The 13045-nt window shown below is 45.8% G+C and overlaps 1 protein-coding gene across 3 annotated transcripts in view; it reads right to left on the bottom strand.

Annotated features, from left to right (window-relative positions):
• ARAP3 (ArfGAP with RhoGAP domain, ankyrin repeat and PH domain 3) overlaps positions 1 to 13045 on the bottom strand; it is a 188443-nt gene that overhangs the window by 85802 nt on the left and 89596 nt on the right. For all 3 annotated transcript variants that reach the window (XM_058174610.1, XM_058174612.1, XM_058174613.1), the window contains 2 exons: positions 2466 to 2540; positions 2182 to 2296 (listed from right to left, as the gene is read on the bottom strand). In XM_058174610.1, the coding sequence (XP_058030593.1) occupies positions 2182 to 2296; positions 2466 to 2540 (190 nt within the window). The remainder of the gene's footprint in view (positions 1 to 2181; positions 2297 to 2465; positions 2541 to 13045) is intronic.

Genomic DNA, 13045 nt, shown 5'->3' with positions numbered 1-13045 from the left:
TTTGCAAGCAAAGAAGCATTTTGTATTTTTGTACAGGTAATCCTTGACTTACAACAGTTACAATGGCACTGAAAAAAATGACTTATGACCATTTTTTACACTTACGACCGTTGCAGCAAACTGTCATTAGGGCAAAGAAGTGATGACACATGACCACCTGGCCATGCCCACCCAGTCACAAGAAGCACCACAGTTATGACACAGTTGTTAAGAATGCTGCAACGGGCATAAATGATGACTGGTTATAAGTGCAAGGACTGGTCAAAAGTGCGAGGACCTGTCAGAAATCACTTTTTTCAGTCCACTGGGTAGTCCCTATGTGCAGAGGGCTGAAAAAGTTATTTTTGACTGTTTCTCGCACTTTTGAGCGGTCCTCACACTTTTGACTGTCCTCACATTTTAAGTTTTGCACATTTTACGTTTTACGAGAAGCAATTGTGAAATGAGTGACACAGTTGTTAAGAATGCTGCAACGAGCATAAATGTGAAGATGGTCATAAGTGCGAGGACTGGTAAAAAATGCGAGAACCAGTCAGAAATGACTTTTTTCAGCTCTCTGAGTAGTCCCTATGCACATAGCCACGCCCACCTGGTCACATGACCAGCTAGTCACGCCCACCTGGTCACATGACCACCATGCCACACCCCCAAATAAGCCACACCCACAGAACCAGTTGTTAAAAATTTGAACCCCACCATTGATATTAGTGTATGTATTTTTATATCATAAAATGAAAGTAATAGAAAACATGGAATAATTGAAAAATGATAGACTATAATGAATACAAGTGTGTATTATTATGAGAAATTACATAAGCTGATTGAATGAAATGATTTTGATTAACCTGATTAGTTTTATTTGTACTAGAATGTATGACACCCAGGTGGCACACTGTTCACGCATTGATTTGATATTTTATGAAAAAAAAACTTTTTTAAAAAAGAAGATGCAATATCTGGGGCTTTTCTTGAATTCATGATTCCATTAAAGAGAATCTCACCTACATTACACAGTGATTCATTTCCTTGTTCTCTCTCTGTGTTGTTTTGTTCTAAATGGAGCCGTTGTTGTTGATGTCTTGGAAGCTACAACTGGAGCAAATAGCAGCTCTTGATTGTAGAAGCCAGTTTAGCAGAATGGTAGTTACGTTGTAGAACAGGGGTCCACAACTTTGGGTTGCGGCAAACAACCAGCTGTGACCTATTCACAACTGGGCCATGTGAGAGGTGGGCCAGTGCGCATGCATGCACATGCAGCTCAACTTATGCAAGCAGCAGGCTGATACGCATGTGCATGCAGCTCAACTAGCATGCGCACCGGCTCACCGCTCATGCAAATTGAGCTGCACTTCTGAATGCCAGCCTGCCACTTTCATGGCCCGGTTCCCCTCTCCCCCGCCCCACCAGACCACCGAGCTGCAAAGGTTGGGGACTGCTGTTGTAGAAGGTATACTTGCTGCTGGTAGGCTTGAGGATTTAATTTAAAATGCTGGCTATCAAATGTAAGTTACTTTATAGCCCATAGATTTCATACTTTGTGGTATGACAGATCATTAAACAACCATTCAAAGTTGCCAACAGACCTCCCAAACACTACATTCAACCCTGTTTCAAAGTTACAAAGCCTACAGCGCTCCCATGTCATTTGCCCTTATGACCAATTGCAAAGATGCTGCAGTGTGCCCTGACAGGGTTCCACAAGCCTCTTCCCACAACCCCCTCACAATTGCTCACTTACCTTCCAAATATTTTCAGAGCCTAAGAGATGGGGGAAGGGAAGGAGAACAAGCCATTCTGTTGTTAGGCCACATGGCATAATCCCACAAGCTGCATCTTCTTCTGAGCAGCAAATTGCTTCAACCCAGTCACCTATGCAGTCTAGCAATGAAGTTTGCAGCTGAACAGGCTTGGAAAATAATGGCCACTTGTGGAATCCAAGCAATGGATACCTGTACTTTGTGAAGAAAAGCTTAATTCACCGGCAAAGGCAGCCCATTTTCCTCCCTGCTAGTAATCTTAGCTCAGATTTCATACCAGCAGAGAGTTATTTCCCTTCCCTCAATGCTAGCTAGCCTAGTGCAGGGTGGGAAGGGAAAAGGGCTGCCTTTAAAATAAAATATAGGGTAATCATATAGCCTTAACTTTATACAGAGAAAAAAGAAACAAAGTGTTTTTACTGACCTAGCTCTCCATTTTCTAAAACTTCAAAGGTTAGCCAAAGATCTTGGCTAGCTGTTACATTTCTCATCTTAAGCACTTGATTTGTTAGTTCTTCTGCTCTCATTTTGGGAGAAACCTGTGGGGTAATTAAGAAATAGAATTCTAATTTTCAGTCAATCCATTGTACAGTGTATATATTAATACCTTTTTGTCATAAAAATCAGTGATGCCTTAGTGATAGTTCTGAACCTCTTCTCCATCCAAAGAGTACCCTTGGGCAATTTACACAAAGACCTTTTGCTTACCTTAAGAGTAACACAATAGTCAGGATTCTTCTGTTCCAGATATACTTCCAAGATGATATCGCCAGCCTGTGAGAGCTGTAGAGAGAAAAATGAGGTTTGTGCATCTATGACATGCAGAGGCAACCGAGTCCCAGAGAGACAGAGGACAACCATATTGGAGACCACCCGGCTGATGGGATGCTGCAGTAACCCAGATGGCCCCAAGACCAACCCTTCCAGGCCAGTTGGTATGCTACAGATGCAGAAGGATAGGCCACTGAGCAACTCCAGCTCCAAAACCCAAGCCAGAGCCATCACCCAGGGTGCGACCTGATCAAGGCCCCAGGCATGCTGCTGACAAGTCCAAAAAAGCCCTCCAGGCTGTAAAGTTCCCTCATCACTCAGCAGAAGGGGGGGGGGACTTCAGTTAACAATGACCAATCACCATCCCCATGAATGAGGATGAGGTGGAAAACGACCTGATGGTGAGTGAACTATCCACCCAATACATCTCAGAGCCCCCAAAATGGACCCAGGGCACTTTTGAAGCCCTAAGAGACTCAGGCTGCACTAGATTAGATTAATTTACCCATGGTCTTGAAATTAGGGATCATAATGAAGAAATTGGCCTACCCAATTAAGTTCAAGCAGGTCAATGGGTACCTATTGGGGAGAGTCCATGCCACCCATCTGACCGAACCAGTGAAGCTACAGCTAGCGGACCACTGGGAATCAATTTGATTCATAATTGCTCTAAAAATGACAGGGTCTGTCATACTTGGGCTCTCTTGGATAGACAAGTGGGGCCCGATCATCTTGTGGCAACGGGACAACTGGAGGCTGAGGTTAGCAACCCCTTTCACACCAGCAAATAGAGGCATCACCCACACAGGAAACCCCCCTCCCTGAGCCCCACCAGAACAACTGGCAGCCACCTCTGAACAAATCCCAAAGGCTGAACGGATCCCTAGAGAATATTAGGACCTCACTGAAGTGTTCAGTGAAACCAAATGCAATGTCCTACCCCCCACCCCCCTGTACAATGGACTGTGCCATTGAAATAATCCCTGGGGCCAAGCTTCTCAAACTCAAACTGCATGCCATGGCACTCTGAGATATGCAAGAAATGTGCAAATAAATAGACAAAAACCTAGCAAGAGGGTTCATCAAGCTGGCCAAGCCACGAGTTGCAGCCCTACTCCTATTTAAAGAAAAAAAATGGGACTATGAGATTATGTGTGGATTTCATGGGGATTAACAGCATGTGTGTGTACAACCTATACCCCCTCTCACTCATGAAGGACATGCTATCCCACCTAGCCAAAGGAAAGGTCTTTACTAAACTAGAGAAGCATATTACTGAGTCCGAATCAAGGAGGGAGACCTATGGAAAGCAGCTTTCAACTGCTCCCTAGGAAGCTTTCAATTCAATTCATCTAGACCCGTTCCAGTCCGGCTTTCGGCCCGGGTACAGCATGGAGACGGCTTTGGTCACGTTGGTGGATGATCTTTGGAGGGCTCGGGACAGGGGTTATTCCTCTGCCCTGGTCCTCTTAGATCTCTCAGCGGCTTTTGATATCATCGACCATGGTATCCTGCTGCGATGGTGGGGAGTTTAAGAGTAGGAGGCACCGTTCTTCGGTGGTTCACGTCCTATCTCTCTGACCAATCACAGACGGTGTTGGCAGGGGGGCAGAGATCGACCGCAAGGCGCCTCATGTGTGGGGTACCACAGGGGTCGGTTCTCTCGCCTCTCCTGTTCAACATCTATATGAAGCCGCTGGGCGAGGTCCTCAGTGGTTTTGGGGTGAGATACCAGCTGTATGCTGATGACACCCAGCTGTACATTTCCACCCCTGACCACCCCAACGAAGCTGTCAAAGTGCTGTCCCGGTGTCTGGAGGCTGTGCGGGTCTGGATGGGGAGAAACAGGCTCAAGCTCAACCCCTCCAAGACGGAGTGGCTGTGGATGCCGGCATTCCGGTACAGTCAGCTGCAACCACTGCTGACTGTTGGGGGCGAGTCACTCACCCCAATGGAGAGGGTGCGCAATCTAGGCGTTCTCCTGGATGGGTGGTTGTCTTTTGAGGAACACCTGATGACCAGGAGAGTTTTTTACCAGGTACGCCTGGTTCGCCAGTTGCGCCGCTTCCTAGACCGGGATTCCCTATGCACAGTCACTCATGCCCTCGTCACTTCTCGCCTGGACTACTGCAATGCTCTCTACATGGGGCTTCCCTTGAAGAGCACCTGGAGGCTCCAGTTGGTCCAGAATGCAGCTGCGCGGGTGATAGAGGGAACCACTCATGGCTCTCACATAACACCTTAGCTGCACAAGCTGCACAAGCTGCACTGGCTGCCTGTGGTCTTCCAGGTGCACTTCAAGGTGTTGGTTACCACCTTTCAAGCGCTCCATGGCTTAGTACCGGGATACTTACGGGACCGTCTTCTGCTACCACATGCCTCCCACCAACCGGTGCGCTCCCATAGAGAGGGTCTCCTCAGGGAGCCGTCAGCCAAACAATGCCAGCTGGCGGCCCCCAGGGCGAGAGCCTTCTCTGTGGGGGCACCTACCCTCTGGAATGAGCTTCCCCCAGGACTTTGTCAACTTCCTGACCTCCGGACCTTCTGCGGCAAGCTGAAGACGTATCTATTCTTCTGCACGGGACTGGCATAATGGGTTTTATTAGGATTTTAATGGGGATTTTATGTTTATGTATTTTATATTTGAATTATCAGCCAATTTTTATAAGTTTTTTAAGTCTGATTTTATTGTATTGTATTTATGAATGCTATTTTATCTGGCTGTAAACTGCCCTGAGTCCTTCGGGAGAAGGGCGGTATACAAATTAAATTATTATTATTATTATTATTATTATTATTATTATTATTATTATTATTATTATTATTATTATTATTATTATTATTATTATTATTATTATTATTGTTGTTGTTGTTGTTGTTGTTGTTGTTGTTGTTGTAATTTTGGGCTGCAGGCCCCCCAGCGGCGTTTAATGCAGTTAGTAAATGAAGTGTTGCATGAGCACCTCTATAAGGGAGTCCTCTTCTACCTGAACGACATCCTTATTTTTACTGAGAGGACCACACACCCCTAGTCCACCAGGTGCTTGAAAAGCTTTTGGCAGCAAACTTATATGTCAAGCTATCAAAATGAGAATGTTATCATTCGTGGCTAGACCACCTGCATTACCAAGTGTTGAACGAGAGGATAGAGATGGACCCAGCCAAAGTACAAGCTGTCCTAAAGTGGCAGCCCCCTCGCACCCGCAGACAGTTACAAAGTTTCCTGGGATTTGCAAACTTTTCAGACAATTCATTTCCTCCTTCATCAAAATTGCCAAACCCATGATAGACCTCCTAAAGACAGGGAGCCCAGGCATGAAGCCCCACCCAGGGCGACCCCTAACCTGGGACCTAACCTGCCAAAAGGTATTTGAAACACTAAAAGAGCTTTTTGCAAAAGAACCTGTATTGAAACACATCTTAACAAAAGGGAGGACCTAACATGGAAGGAAGTGAAACTCTACATCCCCGAGTCCCTACCTACCTCAATCCTCTGGAGAAGCCATGATGTCAAATCGGCAGGCTACTTTGGATTCTTAAAAACTTTACACTTAGTGAGGAGACAATTCTGGTGGCCCGGCATGAAGAAAGACTTGGACAGTTATGTAAAAAGCTGCACCATCTGTGCCACCATGAAAAACAGACCAGGAACACCCCCACCCCCCAGGATGCTGCAACAGGTGGCAGAGCCAACGAGGCCATGGGAGGAAATTGCAATGGACTTTATAACTGAGTTGCCAAAGAGTGGGGGGAACACAGTGATCTGGACTGTGATTGACTTATTCTCCAAGCAGGCACACTTCATATCCTGCAGTGGACCACCCTGAACCCACCAGCTAGCCAAACTAAGGCTAAGGGCCGGAATAGCTCAGGCTGTAAGGAGCCTGTTATTAGAACACAGTAGCCTGCAATTACTGCAGGTTCAAGCCCGGCCCAAGGTTGACTCAGCCTTCCATCCTTTATAAGGTAGGTAAAATGAGGACCCAGATTGTTGGGGGGGCAATAAGTTGACTTTGTAAATATACAAACAGAATGAGACTATTGCCTTATACACTGTAAGCCGCCCTGAGTCTTCGGAGAAGGGCGGGATCTAAATGTAAAAAAAAAAAAAAAACACCTCTTCCTGAAGCACATCTACTGCCTGCATGGAGTACCGTGTAGAATCATCTCAGACAGAGGGGTCCAGTTCACACACCTTCCAAGTTCTGGAGGGAGTTTTAACGATCCATCGGGTAATCCCAGAGCCTTAGCTCAGCCTTCCATCTGAGCACCAAAGATGGGGCAGAGAGATTTAATGCCATGGTAGAACAGTACCTGAGGTGCTACGTGAACCAGCAACAGTTCAATTAGGTGGGACCTTCTGCCATTCACAGATGTCACTTACAATAATGCTGTTCACAGTAGCACGGGATTAACCCCTTTCAAGGTAGTAAGCAATATGGACTTCATCCCAATGCCAGAATACCCAAGAGAACCCCCCCCCACTCAGTCAGTTTAACAGATTGGCTTTCAACACTGAAGCAAGAAGCTGGGACCTAAATTCATGGGGCCATTCCCCATAGCAAAGATTATCAACCCAGTCATGGTGCAATTAAAACTGCCCTGACTGCTGGGGAAAATACACCCGGTATTCGACCCTGAGACCACCACCCCATGAGCCCTCACATACAGTGGTCATAGGGGGCCAAGCCCATTACGAGGTGCAATGTATCCTCGACTCCAGGTGGCACAGGGGGCAACTCCAATACTTAATCAAGTGGAGGAGCTACCGTCTATTAGAGGCATTTTGGGTAAAGAGCAGAAGCATCCAAGCTGATCTCCCCATAGCCAAGTTCCATGAAAGGAATCCAACCAAGCCTGGGGGTGGGGGAAATCACACTCCTAAAAGATATAAGGTAAAGGTAAAGGTTCCCCTCGCACATACATGCTAATCGTTGCCGACTCTAGGGGGCAGTGCTCATCTCCATTTCAAAGCTGAAGAACCAGCGTTGTCCGAAGATGTCTCCATAGTCATGTGGCCAGCATGACTCAATGCCAAAGGCGCATGGAATGCTGTTACCTTCCCACCAAAGGTGGTCCCTATTTTTTCTACTTGCATTTTTATATGCTTTCGAAACTGCTAGGTTGGCAAAAGCTGGGACAAGTAACTTGAGCTCACCCCGTCACATGGCAGCACTAGGGATTTGAACCGCCGAGCTGCCGACCTTTTGATCGACAAGCTCAACATCCTAGCCCCTGAGCCACCGCATCCCTAAAAGATATACCTGTACTCAAATTGTTTTTCCTTTGCACAGGTTGCCTTCAGGAAATGAGGGAAGCTGAATGTCAACTCACAAAGCTTTCCTGACCCGGTACTGAGTTGCCATAGGCAGGGGGATAGGAAATCATGCCTCACAGCTGCACCAAGGAATTTGCACCTCAGTCAAAACAAAACACATCCTAGCTGGCCGAAGTCAAGACCATTTCTACGGAGACCTGCAATGGCCGGAGGGAGTGACTTCTACAACCCATGAAATTGCTTCCTTGGGGAATGTGACTGGTGACATACCTTGGGGGGAGGGGGAAACAGGATCAGAGGCAAGGCGCAAATTGGATGAAGTCAGAGATAGCTTTACTTTGTTTGTACCAACATGGCACTCCTAACTGGATTTTTCTTGAAAAATGGCTTGAGGATCCTGCTTTTATTAGGGCATTGGTTGAAATCCTGACAGGTTCATGATTACAAAGCCTTGAATTCTGTCACAGTAAGAAACCTCTATCCATTGCTGATAATTCCAGACCTATTAGAGACTACAAAAAACACGAATTTTTACAAAATTAGACCTCCGCAATGCTTACAACCTTATTCAAATAAAAGAAGGCCATGAATACTTAACCACCTTTGACACCAGATATGGCAAATATGAATAACAGTGCTATCTTTTGGTCTGTACAATGCCCTAGCTGTATTTTCCAGATTCATGAACCATTTTTTTCAAGATTTGATAGATAAATTTGTGATTTTATATTTAGATGATATTTTAATCTATTCTGAGAATGAGGCTCAGCACACAGACCACATACCTTTTTGCCAGGCCAGAAAAATGTGCCTTTGATTTGCAACAGTTAGACTTTTTGGGCTACTGTATTCCTACAAGAGGCATCCAGATTGACCCCCCCCAGAAGCTGTACTTCACTGGTAAGTCCCTCATACAGCCAAAGATGTCAAATGCTTCCTGGGCTTTGCTAGCTTCTACAGGAAATTTATACCATGCTTTGCTCATAAAGCCAAACTATTGACCCAACTGACTAAGAAAGGAGTTAAATTTGCTTGGACTTTTACACACCAATCAGTATTTAAAGAGTTAAAGCTTTTTGCTTGCCAGCTCCTGCTTCAGTACCGGAATACATCCAAAAGATTTATAGTCCAGACTCCAGACAGATGCATCAGTTGTAGCCATTGGAGATGTTCTCTAACAAGAGAGAGGGGGAGACAACAGTCTTCTTCCATGAACCTTCTTTTCCAGAGTCCTGATGGTCCAGAATGCAATTATGAGATCTTTAATAAGGAACTCCTTGCCATTAAATCAGCATTTCAGCACTGGAGATACTTCCTGGAGGGCTCATGGTTTCCTATAGACTCAACACTGACCACAAGAATCTAAACACCCTGCAACAAACTAAGCTACCACTTTTGCTCAGACAAGTCAGATGGAGCCAGGTTTTGATTTTTACATTAAGTACATCCCAGGCTTCAAGAACCTAATGCCAGATATGCTATCCCACAAACCAGATTATTCCCCTGTTGAACAGATTCCAGAACCAACAATAATTCTGCAACCTTCCAATTTCCAATCACCAATCACCAGCAACCACTGAGAGGTTGGGAGATGCCCAACTGCATCAGGACTTAATCACCAAGATAAAGGAACAGTAACAATGAGATCACTTCTCACAGGTCAGGATAGATGACCTCAAGGAGCCCCCAGCCTAGGATGGCTGCAGACATCAGGGATTTCTTGCCACATATGCAGGAGGACCAAACCAAATTCCATCAGTAGCCTGCAGGATTTTTGCAATCACTATCTAGACCTCCCCACCCTTGGAATATGGTCTCTCTAGATTTCATTATTGATTTACCCCAGTGATGGCTAACCTTTTCCAGACTGAGTGCCCAAAGCATGTGTGCATGCATGTAAATGTGGATGCACCCCCGAACCTCCAAAATACAATGCGAGTCCATGTCCCATGCTTGTGGCCCACCCCCGTGCATGTGCGCATGGCCCCCTGTAAGCGTCCCACCCCCATGCATGCACCCCTCCCCCACGCATCTGCAGCAGAGACCCAAAGACCAGCTGGCTGGAGGGAGGCGTGCGCACATGCACAGCAGAGCTGACCTGGGGTGACGGCTCACATGGCATCAGAGAGGACACTGTGTGCCACCTCTGGCATGCGTGCCATAGGCTCGCCATCATGGATTTACCCTCTGTCTTCAGTCTTCATTTCTATATTAGTGGTGGTAGATCATTTACCAAGATGGTCCATTTCATATCCTGTGAGGGATTGCTCAATGCCAAAGACAAAGCCCAACTTTTTCTAGACCATGTATTTTGCTACCATGGCATGGTCTCAGCACTTATGTCAGATTTGTTTCATTCAATTTTTATTGCTTTGCCTAGTATTTTCCATTCAAGTTCCAAGAGCTACACTATTCAAAAAAGAGATTTCAGTTTTCCGTTCTCTATCTCAATTCTTCAGACAAAACAATTTTATTATCAATTTTAGTTCACAGGCTCTCAAGGTCACTCTCTTTTCTCTTTTATATCTTCCAGCTTTCCCTTTTGCCTGTAGATGGCATTGTTGTTCTGCTTCCCTCTTTCTTCCTCCTTTAAAATATATCTCCAAGCAATTTATAAAATGATTAAAAAAAAAAAAAAGACCATGTTCTTATAGTCTTCTTTATTTTTATTAATAGTTCCCACTTTAAAAATAAGGATACCCAGTCCGGATTTCTGATTCTTCTCTTCAAACAAACTCTTATAAGCCAATTTCTTTTCTTTTCTTTTCTTTTCTTTTCTTTCTTTTCTTTTCTTTTCTTTTCTTTTGGCTTCAAAAAAGCTTTCTTCACAGCTTTTCTTCTGGCAGTGGAAAGAAACCCGGTACCACCTACACTTTGAGTCACACTTTTCCTTTTTAATCTACAACAGAGTCTTCTTTAAAAAGTTTTTTTAAAAAAAACTTAAAAGTCCTTTAGTAATAGTATCTTACCCAGATTGTTCACACCTTTTGTCTTCTCACTCTTCCAGTGATTATTCCAACTTCATAGCGGCTCACACTGGCCACCTTCCCAGCTGTCAGTTTAGAAGCTATCTCCGGATTGATCAAGGAGTTACAGACTCCCTGAGACCAGCAGAGTGTGCTACCCTTGTTTATCACCCCTTCAAGGTGATTTAGGACCAGATAGGTCCACCCAGCAGCTGGCATTTCAATGACCCTACGGAGCTTTCATGAGATACGTCATAATGCTGTGAAGTCAGCCCCGTCCCCCTGCACTTGTGTCAGATAGATGGGTGTAATTCCAATCTGGATTGTGGAGTGCACTTTTTAAGTTACTAAATATCAATGTCAACCTCTCCTTAGACCATCACCCATCCATGCATGGAGAATCTGAGAAGACTAACCAGCTTCTCCAACAGTATTTGAGGTGCTAATGTACCTCAACCAAGGTGCTATAACCAAGACAACTGGCCATTGTCTCTGCCACTTGCAGACTTTTCTTACAATAAGATTAAAATTAAGATAATCTTTCTGTTATGTCTTACTGTGAGCACACTGGCATATTAAAAATGAAATTCTGTTGTCTGCTCTCAAAAGAAAGTATATGTCAGGTTCCATAATTCCTAGCTGTCATTCTGGTGGGAGGGGGAGGCTTAGGGAGATCTATGTATGTGGTTTCTGTTTCTATTTCTTGCTTTGCTTTGCTGTAACTTTTGGGACCTTGGGTGGGGGAATAGAATGTGCCTCATCTCTGAAGAGGTGCAGCAGCATTGCAAAACCATCATAGTGCCCCAGGGACACTGCTTTGAAGAGCTGCACTGTCATGTAGTTCCTGCCAGAATTGTCTCTGATGCCAAAAAGTCTGACCCCTCTGGCAGAAGAACCTGCCGTAACAAATGGACCCCTACAAGGCATCCCCAGAGAGTACCAAAATTTAGCGGATGTATTTAGCGAAGCTGCTTCGGATGAACTCCCTCCTCATAGACTCACAGACTGTGCTACTGAGATTCTTCCAGGAGCTAAATTACCTAAGCCAAAAATGTAAACAATGACCCTTTAGGACTGGATGAACTGCACCAATCCATAGACAAAAACCTCAAGCGCGGCTTCATTAAACCTGCCAGACCCAAAGTGGTCCCCCAGTACTGTTCTGAGAGAAAAAGGATAGCTCGCTATGTCTATGCATGGACTATAGAAATTTGAATGCTATTTGCAAGGAAAATGCATACCCCTACCTCTGATGATGGACATGCTGGCCCATTTGAAAAAGGGCAGGGATTTTTTTCAAATTAGATTTTAAGGGAGGCTTATTACCAGATCTGAATTCGGTAGGGGAGCGAATGGAAAACAGCATTTAACTGCCCGTTGGGGTGTTTTCAGTTCAAAGTTTTGCTGTTTGGACTCCAAGGTCCAAACAGGGGATTATAAATGCTTCTTTGGTTGAAGGGGTTTTCCCCACCGCCTTGAAGGAGGCGGTGGTGAGACCTCTCCTCAAGAAGCCTTCCCTGGACCCAGCTATTTTGGGAAATTACAGTCCAGTCTCCAACCTTCGCTTTTTAGCGAAGGTTGTAGAGAGTGTGGTTGCATGGCAGCTTCCCCGGCACCTGGAGGAAGCTGTCTATCTAGACCCGTTCCAGTCCGGCTTCCGACCCGGTTACAGCACGGAGACGGCTTTGGTCGCGTTGGTGGATGACCTCTGGAGGGCCAGGGACAGGGGTTGTTCCTCTGCCTTGGTCCTATTAGATCTCTCAGCGGCTTTTGATACCATCGACCATGGTATCCTGCTGCGCTGGTTGGAGGGATTGGGAGTGGGAGGCACCGTTTATCGGTGGTTCTCCTCCTATCTCTCCAACCGGTCGCAGACGGTGTTGACAGGGGGGCAGAGGTCGTCCTCGAGGTGCCTCACTTGTGGAGTACCTCAGGGGTCGATTCTCTCGCCTACCCTGTTCAACATCTACATGAAGCCGCTGGGTGAGGTCATCAGTGGTTTCGGGGTGAGTTATCATCTGTACGCTGATGATACTCAGCTGTACTTTTCCACCCCGGACCACCCCAACGAAGCGGTCGAAGTGCTGTCCCGGTGTCTGGAAGCCGTACGAGTCTGGATGGGGAGAAACAGACTCAAGCTCAATCCCTCCAAGACGGAGTGGCTGTGGATGCTGGCACCCCGGTACAGTCAGCTGCACCCGCAGCTGACTGTTGGGGGCGAGTTAGTGGCCCCAAAGGAGGTGGTTCGCAACTTGGGCGTCCTCCTGGATGGT

This window comes from Ahaetulla prasina, chromosome 3 (assembly GCF_028640845.1).
Source record: "Ahaetulla prasina isolate Xishuangbanna chromosome 3, ASM2864084v1, whole genome shotgun sequence".
Taxonomy (NCBI): Eukaryota; Metazoa; Chordata; class Lepidosauria; order Squamata; family Colubridae; genus Ahaetulla; species Ahaetulla prasina.
The sequence above is the reverse complement of the archived record's forward strand: the minus strand, read 5'-3'. Positions and strand labels throughout refer to the sequence as shown.